Source organism: Perognathus longimembris, chromosome 2 (genome assembly GCF_023159225.1).
Source record: "Perognathus longimembris pacificus isolate PPM17 chromosome 2, ASM2315922v1, whole genome shotgun sequence".
NCBI lineage: Eukaryota > Metazoa > Chordata > Mammalia > Rodentia > Heteromyidae > Perognathus > Perognathus longimembris.
In genome coordinates this window covers 142039535-142060201 of record NC_063162.1, presented here as the reverse complement: position 1 = coordinate 142060201, position 20667 = coordinate 142039535, and the positions used below count along the sequence as shown (strand labels likewise).

At 47.2% G+C, this 20667-nt stretch overlaps 1 protein-coding gene across 1 annotated transcript in view; it reads left to right on the top strand.

Annotated features, from left to right (window-relative positions):
- The window catches only part of Creb3l2 (cAMP responsive element binding protein 3 like 2), a 133378-nt gene extending 114407 nt beyond the window's left edge, over positions 1-18971 (top strand). Inside the window, exons 10-13 of the mRNA XM_048340286.1 lie at positions 12351-12450; positions 12740-12866; positions 14663-14879; positions 16870-18971. Of these exons, the coding sequence (XP_048196243.1) occupies positions 12351-12450; positions 12740-12866; positions 14663-14879; positions 16870-16945 (520 nt within the window). The 3' untranslated portion in view covers positions 16946-18971. The remainder of the gene's footprint in view (positions 1-12350; positions 12451-12739; positions 12867-14662; positions 14880-16869) is intronic.
- Positions 18972-20667: the final 1696 nt, after the last annotated feature.

Genomic DNA, 20667 nt, shown 5'->3' with positions numbered 1-20667 from the left:
TGTGCTCCTTGGGCCACCCCGGCACATGTGTGCACACGTATGTGCACGTATGCACAGTCAACACCTGTTCTCATGTGAACACACGCTATTCGTTTTTCCTGCCTTGTATTCATGAGTCTTTAGGAAGAGGAGGGAGAGGGGTAGGGAGGGGAGGAGGGAAGGAAGGACTCCCAAAGGAGTAAGGAATTACATTTCAAGCCAGTCTGGAGAAACTGTGGGGCTGAGTTCAGGGTTCTTGGAGCACGTGCGCCACGCCCCCTGCTGGTGGACACTGAGCAGACAGCGTTAACTCACTCAGCCCGGTGAGCCGGGGCTGTCATTATCCCCACAGTGAAAGAGGCAGCGGAGACTGGGAGCCATTCCCTGGCTTGCCCAGGATTACAGAGCAGGAGCTGGAGCTCTTTAAGCTCAGGCATCTCCATACAGGAGGAGCACGTGCGGATGGAACCCAGGGCCGTAGGCAAGAGGTTACAGGGTGGGGTAAGAGAGTAGCTGTTGTAGAGTCCACCCAGAACAAGTGTTAATATGCATATGTAGTGCTCAGAAAATTAAAAATGTTTATTAGTCAAAGAATCCTGTCACCCTTATTGTTACAGGTCTGATAAATCAAGAAGCAAAAAAATGGATTGGGGGGGGGGAGGGAAGGGGGGGAGGGAAGGGGGCATGAGGGACAAGGCAACAAACAGTACAAGAAATGTATCCAACACCCAACGTATGATACTGTAACCTCTCTGTACGTCAGTTTGAAAATAAAAATTTGAGAAAAAAAAAATGGATTGGGGGTAAAAGTAGGAAAATGCTAATTAATAATTAGTGACAATGCAATTGACGCCCTTCCTGAATCTCCACTGTCTGTTGTTGAAACAGCTGGCTAAGGAATGATGAAGTTGAACTCTGGTGGGTGGGAATATTGGATCTCCTGTGTGGGTTCTGGTTGCACTGCTCGCCTTTGGACATTGGTCCCCTGAAGCGCCGTCTCCACTTTATCCTTGATTGCCGCGTGGGCAGGTTTCCCGGGGCTTTTCTCGTTCTTTGGAGTAGGGGCCAGAGAATCCTGTGCAGAGGGGCGTCCCTAAAACCTACCCTGACACTTACAGCGGTGGAAACCCTATGTTTATAAGTAGAAAAGTCCTGGCTGTGAATTGGGGTAAAGGAGAAGAGGAAATCATGAAAATAATCTAGCTTGTGTCCAGGCTTGATTTTTGACGAGAAGCTCTGCTGCCAAGGCTGCCCACGGCCACACAGGGGCAGCAGAGACACAGCGGGGCCCGTGGTGGAGCCTAGAGGGTACTTGTGAGAGAGGAGGGCCCAGAAGGCCACCTGGCCTGGGAATAGAGCCTCCCTGCTCTCTAGCTGACGGTGCGGTGTCTTATTGTTTATTCTTTGACTGTCTGGAGAATTTTTATTGTCCTGTGTTGGCTTAAATTGTGTGTGTGTGTAAATCTATATGTTCAAACTAGTTGATAGCACTCATTACTTTATCCTAGAGAATTTCTCCTGTATTTTTGCCTGTTTTCTAGTAAAGAACTGACTCTGTGACCGCATACTCTATTGTCCCAGACTCCTGGGGTGCCATTTAGCACTGCAGTGCTCATGTATTCACTGTAAACTACATTGGCTTCTTCTTCACTTTTGCTTTCTGGTATCAATTCTTCATGGACTCCTCTTCTGTCAGGAGCTACAGGAATACTGGCTTTCTGACTACCAGCAATTCTTCAGTAAATGCAGGCAGATCAGTCTTGAAGGGTTTTAGAAATAGAAAATGAAGTCATACCTTCTTCATCTCTTAGAGGAACATTTTCCCAAATTAAACTTTTCTTTTGTTAATGAATTTGAAGGTAAGATAGCTCTACAGGATGCAGATTTTATTTCCTTTGGGTATATATGTATGTGTGTATGGGTGTATATATATTCGCATATACATAAATACACATACATACATACATACATGTTACCTAGTAGGTTCACTGGCTGCAGTAGTAATTCTGTTTTTGATTTTCTGGGGAGCCTTCATATTTGCTCATTTTGGGTTTTTTTGCATAATGGTTGTAGCCACTTATATATTAATAGTGGTCGAAGATTCTCTTCTCCTCACCTTTGAGAACACCTTGTATTTTGTCTCTGATCAAATCTGTCCTAACAGGTGTGAGAGGATGTTAAAAATTTTGATTTGTATTTCTCTGATGATTAGTGATGTTGGGTGCGTTGTCATGTACTTATTCAAGGTTTTTATATCTTGTCTCTTTGGGTCCTTTGCCCACGTTTTTATTTTAATTTTTTACTGTAGAGTTGTGTGAGTTTCTTACATATTTTACTTGTTAATTGCTTGTAGTTTGTATGGTTTATAAATAGTTTCCATAATACCTAGGCTACTACTTGATTCTATTAGTTCTTTAGCTGTATGGACACTTGAGTTTGATGCAGTCCCAGTTGTTATATATATATATATTTTTTTTTAACTTAAGATGCACATATAATATATGCCCATTAAAAAAATTTAAAGCCAGTTCTGGCATCAGCTATTAAGGCGGGGGAAGGCACCAGGTAGTGGTGGTTCACACCTATAATCCTAGCTACTCAGGAGGCTGAGATCTGAGGAAGCCAACCTGGGCAGCAAAGTCTGTGAGACTATTATCTCCCATTCATCACCAGAAAACTGGAAGCGGTGCTATGGCTCAATGTGGTAGAGTACTAAGTTCAGGGTTAGTGCCTGGGCCCCAAGTTCAAGCCCTAGGACCCAAAAACAAAACAAATAAAAACAGGGAAAGAGTTTTTGTTTGTCTGTTTCACATGTGTTTTTCTTTGTGCACAGTTTTACTGAGGTGTACTTGACAGGTAAAAGTCCTATTTTATTTACAGTGTATAGTGTTATGATTTGAACTATGTAAAGTGATTACCACAGTCAAATGAATTAACATACCCAACCACCTCCCGCCCCTCCCTCTCTCCCAGTGCTTACGATTTACTGCTTGGCCCAAGGATGCATGCAGCATCAGTCATTGTAGCCGCTTGCTGTACATTAGATCCACAGAACTTACTCATCCTACAGTATTCCACACTCACTTCTTGGTCTTCAGACTCACTTCTCCTGATGGGAGAAGTGTCATGGCTGACACTTGGTGGGAAGATTGGCCGCAGTCTTCCCGTGGATGATTGCACCTAGGGTCATCATGTCTAAGACCAGCGACTGCTCATGACCTCCGCTTGGGAGCAAATGAGTAGAAGCAGGTCACGTGCCCCCAGCCCTTCCTTCTCCTCTCATGCCTGTCTCCTGCTTCTTGTGGGGTTCTTCTCCTTGCTTGGAGGACACCACAATGACTAGAATGACTGCAGGGTAAATAAACCCTCAGGCTCCGCTGCCCTGAAGCTGGCTGGCTGGTGCCTGGTGGCTGGGGTGTGGGGTAAAGGGAGACACGTGAATGTGTATTCATTGTCGGATTCAATCATACATTGTTTGAACTAAGCACAGGGCTGGGCTGAACACACACACACACAGCTGTGTGGGTGCTTCTTTCCAGGCCTCCCACGTTATTATTCTCTGGACACAGCTGGACAAAAATAGAAATGACTGCAATATGTGGACAGGACCCTGGGTCACAGAAGTGGGTGGGAGACCTTGGGTGCCATTGTTTCCTAGAGCAGGAAAGACAATTGGGCAGCATTTCATCACTGACCACACGAAGGGGAAATGGTAGTGTTGGGCATTTTCCCAGCCCGAGACGACTAGAGTGTGGCCTGCATGGCCTTTTCCATCTCCCCAGACGAATGGCCATGCTCACGCAATGAGTTGAGTCTTGGTTTTGCACTGGACTTAGTAAGCGTCTAGCGTCTGATTGGAAAAGCTTCTTTTGTCTGAGCCCAGGATGCTGGAAAGGAACAAGGTGGGGCTAGCCTCGTCACCCCGCTTCCTCCGGCTTTCTTCCAAGCGCCTCTGGGAGCAGAGCTTACAGTGTGAACACACTTTCCTGCTTCCTTTGCTAAGATGAGCCATTAAGATGCGAGAGAGAGAGGTGAGAGGGTCTCCCGAAGGTCCTTCCTCCTGAGCTCCCGTGGGAAGTCGGTCGGCACTTCCCACCATCCAGGCGGCTGCGGTGGGCTTCCCAGGGCGTCCTTTCCCTTCTGCTAAGCTCACTGCTGACCGACCGCTCTGAGCTCTTGGAGACATCTCCCTTTTAGCCTTTTCTTCTTCCTAAGTGAGGCACATGGTGTATCCAACCCATCCGTTTTTCGGTGTGTGTGCCTCTTGTGTGTACCCTGCTTTGCTGTCCTGCCTCTACGGGGCTGGGAAGCCAGCTGCCCTCCCCCCAGCCCGATGGGTAGGAGCATGGGGACTGAGACTTGACATGGACTTTAGAGAACATCTTAGGTAAGGGAGGAGAGGCTGAGGCCCGGCGTGGTTGAAGTCTTCCTGGACATTTAAAGGGAGGCTGTGGGATAGAATTCAGATGTTGCATTTCTCCTGTGTCTGTAGCCCCTCCCTTCATCTCACAAGGGGCGACATTGGATGTGGATGAGAGGGCCCGGGCTGGACAGGCCCTCGGTGTGTGAGAGCCTCTGGCCACACCCTCTCCGTGGGATGAATGGTCTGCAGAGCCAAAGAGCCATGTTTGGAGAGAGCTCTCCCCTTCTAGATCATTCCCTGTACTTGGAATCCCAGAATTCTTGGACCAAAGAGCCTTAGCCCCATTTCCAGGGTCTGTGTGAACTTCTACCCCAAGTCTCTTTTCTGAAGGGTACACAGAGTGACCAGCAGGTACCCAGATCCAATGGGTGGTCACAGACAGGAAGGGCTGCGTAGGGAGGTATGTGAGGCCTGGGATTTCACGTGGCCTTATTGTGGAAGATAGAGAAGACAGATTCCCCAGTCAAGACAGAAGACTGCCTCTGGTGGCACAGCAGGCCGGGGGGAGTAGAGCGTGTTTGCACCTGTTCTCAGCCCACCGTGGTCCAGGATGGGGTGAGTGGGTGCTCACCGGGGCTCTGAGATGCCGCGAAGGACCCCTGGGCTTGGAAGAACCCGCTCCGTGTGCAGCAAGTAGTAAATAGCATGTTTTTCAAGTCATGGGGAGCTATTACTTCCTCTGTCCAGGTTACCAGCTCAGAAGCCACCCTGAGAAGGGCCCTGAGAAAGCGCAGACAGGACCTTTCTGTCTTGGCGTGGTCAGCTGAGGTCTCTGCAGGGCCTGACCCTCCCTTCCTCCCTCCCTCCCTTCCTCCATCCTTCCCTCCCTCCCCTGGGGTGACGGCCAGAGCCCCACACAAGGATGGGAAGACAAGGCAGACAGGCCGCAGCCTGCGATAGTCTGTCTGTGCCAGTGCATTGTGGGAGTCTACAGCCACGGCTAGCCTAGAGACTGCAGGGGCTGATGGGGCCTCATGGGCTCTCTCCACCAAGCACAGCCCAGCTGATTTCACAACTTGCTCAGGGCTCATGATCTGGCATTTGAGAATTGTTATTAATCTTCTAGGTATTCCCGTGAGGGTGTGGAAAGTTCCTTCATGTCTGAAGGAGGCTGATGAACCCAGAAAGGGGCCTGTATACACATGAACACACACGAACGTGTACACACACATACAATGTCTCCCATCACGTTCCCTTTTAAGGAAGCTGTGTTACAAGATTTGATAGAGAAACAGGCTGTGTTGTTGGGTTTGCTGGGAAGTGGGGTGGGTGACTATGGTCTGAAAATAGAGTAATGAGACTGGGTGAAATTGTCTTAAGAAGTGAGGAGGGAGAGTAGGGAAGTGGTTGAAGGGGTGATGTTGGTGATATTCATTGTATGCGTGTGTGGGGATGTCAATGAACATGAAACTAAAGTATGCTAATAAAAGTCTTATTAAACAAAACGATTTGACCATAGAGACGTATACAGAGAAGGTTGGAGAAGAAGTTCCCAGCACCTCGAGGAACTGGAAACCATAGTTTGTTACCTTTTTCCTAGAACCTGGTTTCTGACTCCAGTAGAGAATTAGACTCGTGAATGCTCAGCCTCACCTACAACAGTGGTATGACTTTCTCCCTCTCCCCCTAGTAAACAAAGGAAATGACAGAAAGCAAAATGAAACCAGACCTGAAGGTCACACAGGAGGCTGCTGATGTAGCTCCCAGTTGCTGCAAGATTGTGTCTCTTACTCCTGGATGCTTTCGAATGTTTTACAATTTCCTTTGATATGCCTCACAAGATACAGGGTGAGACTTTATTTGGGGCATGGCTAGCAGCTACCTTCGGCTGCTCTTTTGCAAGGAGCTATATGAGGTTAGCCACTACATTTATTTTTACATTTCACCATAGGACACAGTCCACATTTTCAATCAAGTGTTGGACACTGCAGTTTTAACACTTTGTGAAAAAAATCTGTTGGCCCAGTTAAGTGCATGCTATAAGAGTATGCCTTTCTCTAAATTAAGACCTTGCTCCCAGAAGCTCAGGAATTCATTAAGCCATAATTAGCCATGATCACTGATGATTAAAAAAAAACAGTAAGAAAGAAGAAATGGATACTGAACTATCAAGACACTGTTAGATCTGGCCTGTGCTTGACTTTTCAGAATTTTGTTTGTATGTTTGTTGTGTTTTGTTTTGAGCCCATAGTGGGGCTTGAACTCAGAGCCAGGGCCTCTCTTTCTTAAAATTTCTGCTCAAGGATGGCATTCTACTACTGAGGCCACAGCTCCACTTCTGGCTTTTTGATGGTTCATTGGCAATAAGAGCCTCATGAACTTTCCTGTGTGGACTGGCTTCAAGCTGCAATCCTCACATCTCAGCCTCGTGAGTGGCTAGGATTACACGCGTGAGCCACCAGTGCTGGGAAGAGCTTTAGTTTTAAAATAATGTACCATTTTATTAAATGGCTGTCTTTTCTTCATCCTGCCTTTCATGCAAGCCAGGTGGTGGCTCTCCTCCATGTTTCCAATACTGCAGGAGGTGACAGCTGTCCCAGGGACATCAGAGAAAGTACCACACCACAGAGGTTGGAGGTCATGGGCTTCCCAGTGGAGAGAGCTTACCTTATCTGTCATCAGAGAAGAGACATGAAGTGTGTGTGTGTGTGTGTGTGTGTGTGTGTGTGTGTGTGTGTCGCAAAGTGCGGTGTCCCAGAAGGAGCAGTTCTCCCGTGATTCTGAAAACTGATGTGGGCAAGGAAACTAACTTTTTTTCTCAGAATTGGTCTCACTTGATTAGGAGCACTTAGCAATAGTACTGAGGTCCTGACTCAGGTCACTATGCCTTCGGGGTCCATCTTGTATCCTGTTTGTCTGTACCCTAGCTGATCAGGCCTCCATGCCATCTCATCCACTTTTTTTTTTTTGGCATCTGATAGACAGGTATTATCCTTTCTATTTTTTCAAAATCAAGCCTGGGTTTGACTTCTGACACCTGAAGTAGGGCAGGGGAGCATTCCAGACTCGTTTGTTTATCACCTGCGTTGTTTCTTTGGTATATCGAAGAGGTATCAATCCTTATGGTTTTTATTTGTCTTCTCACTACAACTTTGTAAGCTCCGTCTCATTGTCATTGGACGGGATGTAGTTATGGCTCATTATGAGCCTGTGTGTTTAGGTAGCTTCTCTTACTGTGCTTTGGACCTTTTTAATGGTCACATTTTCATATCTAATGATGAGCATTAGATATCTCTCCACTGAGCTATAGATCATATAATGTTCTTGTGTCTGGATTTGAGAAAATAATCTATTTAAGAAGTATTTGGTTACTCGTTGTATTAGATTATTGTGCTAGGTCATGTTGGAGTATATGTCTTCTACTTAGCAGTTCTGTGCCTCTGAGGCAATTGTTTAGTGTTTTAACATATGCAGTTCCTAGCTGGGGGCTAGTGGGTCACATCTGTAACCCTAGCTACTCAGGAGACTGAGATCTGAGGATCTCAGTTCAGAACTAGCCCAGGCAGGTAAACCAGGAGACTATTAACTCTACTAAACCAGGGGACAAATAGAAGTGGAGGTGTGGCTCAAGTGGTAGAATACCAGCTGTAAGTGAAAAAGCTCATCAAGAGTGCAAGACCTTGAGTTCAAGTCCTGGTAATGGCATATGTGTGTGTGTATGTACATGTACACACATGTATATTTAATTCCTAGAACTCAATCATTGTTAATTTTATGGGATTTTGAATATATATGTATTTCCCAAATTGTATTTGATCATAAGAACCCATTTAAACACGGGTAGAAGGTCAGACTTAAATGGTCCTTCTTCCTATATTTTGCACAGCAGGGTATCTTTCTTCATTAATTAATGGGATGAATGATTTCACTTCCTTAAATTAAAATTACTGCACAAGGCGACTTTCGAGTCCACACTCTACAGACCAGGCATAGAGCTGGGATGGGCAGTGAAGTGTGGCATATTTGCTAGTAAACAGAGACTGTTGGTTAAAAACAAAAATGAAAGAGTTGTTTCAATGGCAAAACACCTTAAGACTCTGGAGCCAAGGTACCAGGGGACTGGTACCATCTGGAAAAGGTACAGCCTATGGAAGGCTGGGTGCAGAGAGCTTACCCACTCCTCCACAGGACACAGAGAGACCCACTTGACTCTGGAGGTGCTGCTTGTTGAGCCTGAGTGTTTTCATTTCCACCATGAGTTCATTTTACCTTCACCAACCCAAGCACGCAAACACCCAGCAAACAGCCCATTATCAATCACTGTGGCATTCCACCCAAATCCCCAGCTCCAAAATACGTATTTTAAAACTACGTGTTTGCTCATCTCAAAGAGCTGGATTATAAGCTGTGAGAAATCAAGTACCATTAGATGACTATTTTTCATTTGCAGCGGAATCAGCACATAATCATCCGAGTTTGCGAAAGCTGTGCGTACAAATGCCAAGCAAAGCACTCTGCATTAGTGCACACAGAGCCTTTCCTGCTGTCTCCAGTAGGAAAATGGTTCCAATCCTGTAGCACGTTGCACCTGTAGCGGAGTGGGGCAGGGGATGGGTCTTATCTGCACCTCAGGCATCCCATTAGTGGGCTTGAGGAGTGACTGACCTGCCTGGGGCGGGGGGGGGGGGGGTCTCTTCTCCAGAGAGACCGAAGTGCCTTCTGGGATGGTAGGGAGTGGAGAACTGGCCCAACCATCTCCCCAGAAATCAGAAGAGAAGGCAGAAGCCAAGTACTGCATGCAATTTGTTTTCTCAGCATTTCTCACTTTAAATTAGACCAGGCAAGGAGCCAGAGATGGGCAGAGAGGAAGTTTGAAATGTTTGCTGGTCAACAGGGACTATTGGTTTAAAAAAAATAGAATAGAAAGGATGATTTCACTGCCAAATCACCTTAAGACTTTGGAGCAAAGGTAACATCTGGAAAAAAAAAAACAAAAACCATCTAACTGAAGGATGGATGGAAAGAGGTCCCCAGCCAAAGACAGCTGAGTTTCAGCACGCTGAGACCAGCAGTACCCAAGCAGCAGGAGTGTCCAGTGCAGAGCTGAGATGCCCCGCAAAAGTCACAGTTATCACATGAAGGAGTGGCTGTTTGGCAGACCAAGGAAGGAGAGAGGACTCTTGCCATAGCTTAACCGGCAGCTTAGAATTGATAGCATGGAAGATGACTAGCATGTGAGCCATAGGATCTGATCTGGGTACTCACCTGTGTCTGTCCTGGGACCTCCAGAGATATCAGCTGACAGAACCAAGTAAGGGCTTGGGTGGGGGTGAGCTGGAATCCCACATGTGGTCAGTCCAGTCTGGGATGAACAAGTGTAATCTCAGTTCTGTGAGAATAGATGTTACTCAGGAAGTCTCTGGGCTTGATGATTCAGCTTTCAGTGTTAAAAGGGTGCCATGCACCGGGGACCAGTGGCTCACGCCTGTGATCCTAGCTACTTAGGAAGCTGAGATCTGAGGATCCCAGTTTGAAGCCAGCCCAAGCAGGAATATTCATGAGACTCTTATCTCCAGTTAACCATGAAAAAGCTCAAAGTGAACCTGTGACTCCAACGGTGCAATGCTTGAGCAGATAGCTCAGTGACAGCACCTAGGCTCTGAGTTCAAACCCCGGGACTGTCTCTCTGTCTCTCTCTGTCTCTGTCTCTCTTTCTCTTTCTCTTTCTCTTTCTCTTTCTCTCTCTCTCTCTCTCTCTCTCTCTCTCTCTCACACACACACACACACACACACACACGAGCACCATGCTGATGGGGAGGGGTGAAGTGAAGTGTTGTAGAGAAATCCTGAGAGAAGAGAAAAAATGTTGGACCTGGGGGAATAACCACACCGCATCATAGGACCATTTGGTTGGAAACTTGAAATAATTGTTTATCTATAAGTAATTGTACGAAGGCTTTAATCAATTCACAAGTACAATGCTCCTTGATTACCTCCTCCAGTGATCTTCCCAATCTCTCCTATAAACATTTTTCTTTAAGCAGAATTTAATATAGTCATGCCATCGTTATTTCTCAGCTTTGAATGACATATGGAATGCTTTCAAAACCTATCCTACTTTATATATATGCAAACATAAATCGTTTAAACTACATGTGATCATACTTCTATATAATCAGAAACAAAAGAATTAATTGCACAACTGAACACACAAAAAGACTTCCCACCTTAAACAAATTAAATTAATGATATAGATTAGTGTGATGAAAGATTCTACTTCCTTAAAATTATTCCAAGGAAGAACTGTGGCCTGGTTGGGCCCACACCAGGGTTTATGAATACAGTAGGCTCCCACTGTCTGTGCCAAGGGCTTCTGGAATTCTCCATTCTTACCCTTTTAAAACCACTCAAGGCAAAATCATTCTTAAGGCCGCCCTGCTCTTCATTTGCTTAAATGGAGAATTTACTGCATTTGTATTTGCCAGGGGAGAAGTTGCAAACCCTGGAAAAACCTGCTTGCATTTGCTGCCTTTGAGAACTCTTGAGGGGACGGAGTGACAAGAAACAAGTCAGCGATGAAAGGCCAGAGTTGTGCTAACAAGTGATTTGCTAGTGTTTTCTAGCAGATGTGGCTCTCTCATGACGTCACTAGATTGATTTTCTGATAATCGCTGGAACTCAGGAAACAGCATCTGCTCATAAACTCTTTCTACTTTGCAGAAGAGATGAGGGTGAGGAGTGGCTTCGGCTCTTTACATAATGCTTTTGCAGAATTCCTCCACGATGCTCTCATGAGCTAGGGCGTGTTGTCAGACTCCTGGAAACCCCTTGGCCTTGCTGTCAGATGGATTGACATCGAGTTTTGCCTCTGTTCTTTCTGTGTCTGATGTCACATAGAACATAGGCTGTCATCCTGGGCCTTAAAACTTTCCCTTTTAATTGTTTAATTATCCAACTTAGAAGGGAAACTAATTTGTGTGTTTCTACTGTTTTCTGTCCTTTCCTAGAGAAAGATCATTGTGTTTCAAATATTGGATTTCCAAGATTCCAATTCTCTCTATATTTATATCTTAGGTGCAATGCTGTCAGTCTCCTGTGTTTGGGTGATTCATTCCTGTGTGTTGTCTGTCTGTCTGTCTGTCCCTCTTTCTCTCTCTGTCTCCATCATCTATGTGCTGGGTGAATGTCTGTTTTTCTGTGATGATGGTGTTGTCATTTTCAGTCATAGCTACCACCTCTACCTCCTCCTTCACGTGTTCTCTGCTGTTCATGTCCCTTTCTTCTTTGCTTTTTTTCCCTTTAAGTCTTCATCCATGTTCCTCTCCTAAGTTTCCTTTAATCACCACCATCTCCAGGTTTTTCAGACTGCCATAGGAAAACATCAGAGACCAAACAGCTTATGAACAGTAGGAGTTTATTTCTCATGGGTCTAGAGACTGGAAAGTCCCAAGATCAAGGTGCTGGCAGCTTTGGTACCTGGGGAGATCAAAGCTGTTTCCAGCTTCACAGGAAGTTCCTTCTACCTCTGTCCTCACATGATAGAAGGGAAAAACTGGTTTTGCAGCCCCTTATGAGGGCACTAATCCCAATCATGAGGGCCCCACCCTCCTCATCTAGTCACCTCCCAAAGCCACCACTGCTACCATCACACTGGGGATTAGATTGCAACCAACGGAGGAGTTGGGGCAGGCTATGAACTTGCAGAACAGATCCAGCGTCCCACATCCAGCCAGCATGTAACCTTGTGTCTCTTCTCAGAGGCGGTAAATGAACACATTGCAGCCTATTGGGTCATTTGGAGCACTCTCCTCTTGTTCAGAGCAGTACAAGAACAGGGCAAGCTGTTAAGAAGTTACTGAGGCTGACTCTGAGCTCCAGTGAGCTCTATGGATACTTTCTTCCCCCGAGGGAACTGCTTCCAGTCACCTTCTACGTCCTGTGTGGAGGGTCAGCAAAGGGAGGCCATCTCGCATGTCCTATTCTGACCTTTCCTTATCTCCATTGGCAGGACTCTCCTTCAGCAACTCCAGAAGCTTCAGACTCTGGTGATGGGGAAGGTTTCTCGCACCTGCAAGTTGGCAGGCACGCAGACTGGCACCTGCCTTATGGTAAGTGTCCCAGAAGAATGATTCAGTAATTTGCCCCTGGCCAGTGCCTTGTCCCCCAGGGTCTCCCACCTAGTGACGGCCAAGTGTTCTGCGGCTGCGTGGGGCCCTGCAGCCTGCTCCCAGGCTGTTTCTCTGGATACCTCCGGATGCGTGCGACCACAGAGTGCATTTTGTCTCCTAACGCACAGCTCCATCTCCGTGGCTATCTTGGGGGTTGGCGGTCTACAGCTCCACCTTACAGAACCTGGGCCTCACGACTCCGGTGTCCTCCCCCCCTCCCCCTCTCCAGGTTGTTGTGCTGTGCTTCGCCGTTGCATTTGGCAGCTTCTTTCAAGGCTATGGACCCTATCCTTCTGCTACCAAGATGGCTCTGCCCAGCCAGCACTCCTTACCAAAGCCATACGCAGCCTCTGTTGGTAAGAGAGCCCCCAACCACTTGAGAAGTGTCTTGGTTTGTAGCTCTGGATCAAGGTCTCCCAGCTTTCTGAAGAGTCTTATGTGAACGTCGGTTGTAAAAATGGCAGAAGTGGAGTTTTTCCATTGGCATGTGACAGGCTCTGGGCAAGGCACACATTCCCTGCTCTCCCTCTCTCATGTCAGCACTGGGGCTTGAACTCATGTCAGCACTGTCCTTTAGCTTTTTTCCCTCAAAGCTGACACTCTACCCCTTGAGCCATACCACCCCTTCTGGCTTTTTTTTTTTTTTTTTTTTTTTTTGGCCAGTCCTGGGCCTTGGACTCAGGGCCTAAGCACTGTCCCTAGCTTCTTCCCGCTCAAGGCTAGCACTCTGCCACTTGAGCCACAGCACCGCTTCTGGCCGTTTTCTGTATATGTGGTGCTGGGGAATCGAACCTAGGGCCTCGGGTATACCGAGGCAGGCACTCTTGCCACTAGGCTATATCCCCAGCCCCCCTTCTGGCTTTTTGCTGGTTAATTAGAGAGAAGATTCTCATAGACTCTGCCCAGGGTGACTTTGAATTGCAGTCCTCCTATCTCAGCCTTGTAAGTAGCTAGGATCCCAGGCGTGAGCCATTGGCACCTGACACTGTTTCCCTGTGTCCCTCACCCACTAAGCTAGGCCAGCACTGGAAAATCGCCAGGACCTCCTCCGCCCCCCACCCCCCATACACACACCAGAGCACCATGGGCAAGCTATTCTGTCCTTCCTGTCCCTTGGTGAATTCTGACACCTGTTCTTGAGTTCTGATAAGGGATGCAGGCGGTTTTGGGGAGGGAGCAGGATAAAAAGAACACAGAGTCCGCTGTGACATTTGAAGAAAATTCCTGCGTTTCTGCCTCCACTTTTGGAATTGTGCGTTTGCCATAATAAGAGTTTACAGAATGAAATTAAAGACTCTGCCTTAGAACACATTAGGCCCAAGAGTTAGAGTACTGGGGGACTTGGGTGTTATATAAGAAATGCATAATACTCTCCTCTAGACCAAGGATCTCTTAAGTCTTTAGGAGACAGAGGGTCAGGAGACATGCAGGCATACACACCTGTGCTAAGCGAGCATGGGGCGTGCAGGAAGTGAGTTTGAAGTAGAAACATGTGTCCACTCTGGAGCATTAGTAGTCTGTATCAGGCAGGTGTATCGCCGCCAGGTATGTGACAGGAATTCCAACACAATAATTTCCAGACCACCTGTGGGGAAGTCTTTTCCCCAAAGGGAAATCCCTAGTTGTTGGAAGCCAGTGGAATTATAGTTTCTAAGAAAATTTGCTACAGAACCATCCTGCCAGGTGACCATCCAATAGAACAAAAGAGGATGGCTTTGCCGTTGTGTCTTCTTTCCAACCCCCCTGTTGAAAATGCCCTGTGCTTTCATTGCCCTCCTCATGAGGGAATGCTTCATTCCTCTTTTAGCTGGGTCTGGACCACCCCACTTCATGTGTCTCTCCTTTTGCACGAATTGTTTCCCTTGAGGTGATGATGGGTGGGTAAGGGGTGGAGTTGTAACCTCGAAGTAAGTGGTTAGCTTCATGCTTATTTGCCTTTTTTTTTTTTGTTGTTGTTATTGTGTTTTCTAGTGCCATATAATTGGTATAATTTTTCAGTGCAGAAACTCTGAAACCCTGAAGCCTTTACACAAAGCCTGATCCAACTGGCATTCCTTGTCCTGCTGTCACAACCCTGGGGTTTGGGAGTACAAGGACCTGCTCATCTCCTGTGGCCTTCTGCTGACACCTTGTTTCTTTGTTCTGTGCTCAGTGAGATCCAGGAACCTGCTGATCTATGAGGAGCAGCCTTCCCTGGAGGAGCCCTCCAGCCCTACCTCAGCTGGGGAGCTGGGGGGCTGGGACCGAGGCTCCGCCCTGCTCAGGGCGTCAGCTCTGGAACCCCTGCCAGACATGGAACTTCCTCATTTCATTATCTCAAACGAGACCAGCTTGGAGAAGTCCGTGCTGTTGGAGCTGCAGCAGCACCTGTAAGTCCTGCACACATACGTCCAGCTCCTTTAGCCGCTGAGGGGTAGGCGGAGGGCTCCCTGACATGGGGGCTCTGAACTCAAGAGGCCTGGCCTGGTGCCTTGGCCCTCTCAGAACTCACATCTAGGATCTGGCACTGAGGGGAGAGTCCACTGCCGGCTGTTGGCTGCCCTGAGCGCTGCAGCCTCCGTCTGGAGCTGGCAGGGGTGACGCAAGGAATGAGCCCTTCAAAGCCACAGTGTAAAACAGCCCACCTAGAGTGCTGGCTCTGCACGTGCAGCCTCAAGGCCACTTCCAAGCCAGGCACAAGTGGCTCACGCCTGTAATCCTGCTTACTCAGGAGCCTGAGATCTGAGGATCATGGTTCAAAGCCAGCCTGGGCAACCCCAACTCGCATCTCCGTTTAGCCAACAGAAAACTGGAAGTGGCGCTGTGGCTCCAAGTGGCAGAACGCTAGCCTTGAGCAAACTAGCTCGGGGACAGCGCCCAGGCCCTGAGTTCAAGTCCCACAACTGACAAACACAAAAAAGGACTACTTCTGTGACGTTTTCCACTGGTGTCATCACATTGGGATGAGACCCTGCAGCATTTCAGGCTTCCGTTGCACTTTTGAATTGGAGATGCTCAACCTCTATAGACTTAGAAGTTTCTATTGTGGGACAGCAGTGGTGAACAATGTTGTCTGTATACATGTATTCCCATATTGAAAAGAATCTATCTGATTCCCAATTCTCCGGGAATTGGTTTTCTTAGTTATGAGGGATAAAGGCTGACCTGAGCCCAAGGCCTTGTTTTCGTGGGGGGAGGCCCTTGGGTGGACTGTGCTCCAGTGCAGGAAGGACCACATGCCTACGCTGGGAGATGTATGGTCTATTTAGCTGGTCTGTGCTCCTGAACACAGACATGATGCTGTTCCTAAACCAGCAGGAAGGGAGGATTTCAATGTAGATTCTTCACTTTCTTTCCCTAACCTTGAATAAGATGGTGACTCATAATTACATGGACACTTATATATACACATTGCACATGTATATTTAATATTTGCTAGTAATTGTTATTTGAGCCTTTCATGGCCTAAATATACTACCATATAAATCCTTTTTTACTGCTCTCAAGAAGTAAGGTATTATTTTTATTCCCATTATGGGTAAAATGTGGAGCAACCACTAGAACCTCTGGAAGACTCAGCTATGATGTCATGATATGTTTCTCGTGGCAAAGCCTTCCTAATGCTCATCTGAAAGCTGGGAGGCTTTGGGGCGGCTACACAATTTGTCAATTTGTTTGTTTTCTGTCATGTAGTTAATGTTATTTCACCTTGTTTCATTTAAAGAAAAGTCTTTCTCTGGATGATTAGCTCCTCTAGACCAAGGATCAACTCATATCCTTTTATTGTCTGCTTCCCCTAATTTATCATAGGGCTAAGTATCCATAGGAAATATATATATATACATACATATATATATATATATATATATATATACTTTTTTTTAAAATTCAGGGCTTGGTGTTGTCACTGAGCTTTGTTGATCAAGGCTAGCATTCTACCACTTGAGCCATAGCTCCACTTCTGGCTTTAAAAAAAAAATGGTGGTTAATTGGAGATAAGAGTCTCATAGGCTTTCCTGTCCTAGTTGGCTTCAAACTATGATCCTTAGATGAGAGATTCCTGAGAAGCTAGGGTTACAGGCATGAGCCATCAGTGCCCAGTAGTAAATACAATAATTTGAAGCAATTTATAAGCAGTCAGTATGGAACCACTGTGTGTCTTCTCTGGGCTGTGTCGCCTGTCTCGAATAAGAATGAAGATAGGAATGTGGGTGAATGAGTAGGCTGGTGGCCAGAGATTTGGGGAGCCAAGAATAAGTAACTACTAGGAGTAACCCACTCGGATCAGCCCACCAGGTTGTTAAATGATCATACCACACTGTGGCACATGAGAATTGTCACCAGCGGTGACTAATAGTTCTCCTTCCCATGTCTTCACAGGGCCAACGCCAAACTGGAGGGGAATGAAACTCTCAAAGTTGTGGAACTGGAGCGAAGAGTGAACACCACCTTCTAATGACACTTTCTCCATCTTCCCTCTTCCCCTAACTCTACCCTTACATCCCCAAATCACCCTTGTCGTGAGCTTTTCCTCTTTACCATTGGCCCTTGGGGAAGATATGGATGAGTGTTAGTGGCTTAGGATGGGAGGCCGGCCTGGGGCTCTGCCTACATATCTGCCACTCGCTCTCATGGAGAAGGGGACCTGTGCCTCTCCCTTACTGCCTTTCTCTTACTGCCATAGGAAATTGTTTTAGGGTTGGCATGGCGATGGGACAAGCAGGCTTGTTTCCATCCATCACGCCCAAAGATACTGCCTGAGTCTCCCTTCTGAGGTCGGCCCCTCTTGCGCAGTTGACATCTCAGATGCTAGCCCCATGCCCACTGGGATTTGACAAAGCACTGACTCTTGTCCTCCCTTGCTCACTCTAGGCCTCTAGTGTGATTGCTCCCAGCAGCCCTGGGTGTGCCAGGGCATCGCACCAGGACCCTCCCTCCGCCCCGCCCTCCGGTGCCCTCGCTGGACTGTCCCCCACTGGGGCAGACAAACACGGGGCCTCCTTTGAGAACTAAGGCCGCAAGTGCAATGCCTGAAGGCATCAGGCTTTTCTCCTCCAGGCCGAACTGCCCGCCATGTTGCTTGTAGGACCTTCCTCCATTTGCTTCCCGACAAGAACCTTAGTTGTGCCGCCCTGGCTTCTCCTCCCCACGTGTAAATAGTATTTATTAGCTTACTGAGGCTCCCCGCTGGTGACCACCCCAAAGTGGCTCAGCGCCCCCCCTCCATGGTAGCCAAGTCTCTCGTGGCAGTGGAGGAAGGCTATGAGCTCCTCAGTCCTCCCAGATGATTTCCTCCCTCCCTCCCTCCCTCCTTCCCTCCCTCCCTCCCTCCCTCCCTCCCTCCCTCCCTCTCTCTCCCTCACTTTTAAATTGGAGGCCTAGGAAGTACTTAATATTGAGAAATCCCCTCAAGCCCGTGTCTCCCTCGTAGATGGATGCAGAAGGAATGATGGAGCCTTGGCCTGCTCAGACCCCGGGCTCTGTGGCCTGTTGCTTTCTCTCCCCAGAGAGAAAGGAGAGGCAGAGAAGCTTGGTCGCTCTCAGCAGGCATGGCTGACAGCCTTACCAGCTTGCCCTCCATACCCGCCAGGCCTCTCCTCCCTGGCCTCCCTCAGTGCGCCCTGCTTTCTCTCTGCTTGCCTTAACTAAGGGGCTGGGAAGCATCTCCACTCGTGACCTTTCAGTAGTCAGGTGTGGCTACTTTGCAGCTTACCCAAAGAGACGTAACCCGATCCCCAACCTCCTTCTTATTTTTGTTTTAAATGATCAAAGGTAATTTTTGTAGTTAAAAATCTTTCCTCTCTCATGCAAAGAAGAAATGGAAATTGCCTTTTTATTGTATTGGATAGAAAACTCCCTTTGTGTGTCTACCCCGCCCCCAGTTTGTAAAAGATGTTGTATAGGAAATATGCTTACATTTCGTATTTTATCTTAGTAGCAATTGAAGGGCCTTTAGCTTTGCCTTCTCTCTCTCTCTGTGCGTCTGTCTTTTCTCTCTTCCTCTCTCTCTCTCTCTCTCTCTCTCTCTCTCTCTCTCTCATACACACGCACATCATATCATCACCATCATCATCTAATCATTTGCTGGTCTTTGGAGCCTCCATTAAGAGAGATTACGCCCACACCAGGCCTCCCAGTCCATATGAGGGACAGGACTGGGGATCACTAGCTTTTGCCACCATCCCCCACTAATGGCTTCCCGCTGTCATCAGCCTGGATCCATTTGGAGCCACGGCAGGGAGTGGAGAAGATTCCTGACCAGGAGAGGGCTGAGCTGCTGAGTGGTGTGTAAGAGTCACATCAGGTCCTGATAGCCCCACCATTACCCCCCCCCCCCCCCATGCATTGGGCCAGCTAGGACATCCAAGCCGTAGGAGTGGAGAGAGGGAGCTGTGCACTTGGAAACCTTGGGCCTTAGTTCTTTGGGGATTTGATTGTCATCCCTACCTACCCTTGCTGGAATACAGCAGGACTTTTTCTCTGGAGAAACTGTTGCTCCAGTGCACAATTGGTAACTAGAGACATGGGACATGAGCCAGAGAACTCAAATGGCCCCATAAGAGCGTTTGTTTCCAAGAGCCAATGTTGCTAGTCTAAGAAGAAAACTCTGCCCTCCACTCCTGGCTTGGGTGTGAGGAAAGTGAACAGATCCTTGGTCCATTTCAGGAGGTCACAGAAGTGTCACCTAACACCAGATTGGTTCCACATCATTTATAAGGTGTGTTCGCTTTCTGGTCAAAGGTTCAGCCCCCCATATCAGTAGATTTATTTTCTCCACTGTAGAAGCGGACCTGTAGACCAGTGAATAATTCATGGTTCACTCTGAAGATAACCATGGATTCAGACAGTGCCTGAACTTAAATTTAGAAAAATTATGAAACTAGCTGAGAGACCAGAAACCATCATATTCAATCCGCTTGTTACAGGATTTCCCATCTTGCGTCAATTACATTGGACCGGCGCTGAGTAGCGTCTCCCCTCCCCAGCCAGGATTCTGTCTTACAACTCTCTGCTAAGACAGGGACCCCATAAATGAGAGGCCTTGGTGCCAGTGTGGAGAAAGGCAGTGAAGGGTTTAGGACGCGAGTCTGTCAAGCTCCGGGAAAGAGCGCGTTCTGTACAAACCTGACACCTGAACTAAGTGGCTCCTCTCCTGGCAGGAGGCGGGGGTGGCTCTGGTTGCCCAAATTAGATAACCTTTGGGTTAACAGAAAGGAGTTTGATGTAGAGAACTAATTTGAAGATTGGAAAAGTAGCTTTCAGTTCAACTTATTTACCAACCAACTATAAATACCAGACTCCAGATCACTTATTCGTTCATCCACTTCTTCTTAGACTTTTCAGGTTTTATTCTTTCTTAAATCATTTTTGTTTTGTTTTGGCCAGTCTTGGGGCTTGAACTCAGGGCATGGGTGCTGTCCCTGAGCTTTTGTGCTCAAGGCTAGTGCTCTACCACTTTGAGCCACAGTGCTATTCTCTGCTTTTTGGTAGTTAATTGAAGATAAGAGTCTCATGGACTTTCCTGCCCAGGCTGGTTTTGAACCACAACCCTCAGATCTCAGCCTTCTGAATAGCTAGGATTGCAGGCATGAGCCACCAATGCATAGTGACTTGTTAGTTTTAATAAGGAAGGACGCTGCCTGAGGTCCTAGGGAATGTTGGGGAATAGAGGGAACCTTATTCCTGAATTGACTGAGGAAACCTCAAGTTAAGCAGTAGTTAATAGACTTAAGTACTGGTTGGCTCTCTGTCTGTCTCTGTCTCTCTGACTCTCTCTCTCTCTCTCTCTCTCTCTCTCTCTCTCTCTCTCTCTCTCTCTCTCTCATGTACATTCCTCTTTGGTACTTATATGTGCCTCACACGTGCCTTACATTTGAATCCAGGATGACTGAGGAATCCCTTGTCCCTGGGAGATGTTATATATAGCTTTATAGAATTAGATTGAAGTGAATTTTTTTTTCTAGTGTGGGGGGGAAGCTTTTTCCAAAGGCTTAAAACCAGTTTCCTAGAAGTGAACCATTATTAGATTTGTACATCTGGAGAAAAGAAATAGGGCTATATCCATTAGGAAAATCCCATTTCCCATTTTGTAGAGGAGCAATCACATCACAAAAATGGTCAGCCAGGATTAAAGGCATGCTAAATCCTCGCTGCCAAGCATTTTTCTGAGTGCAAATG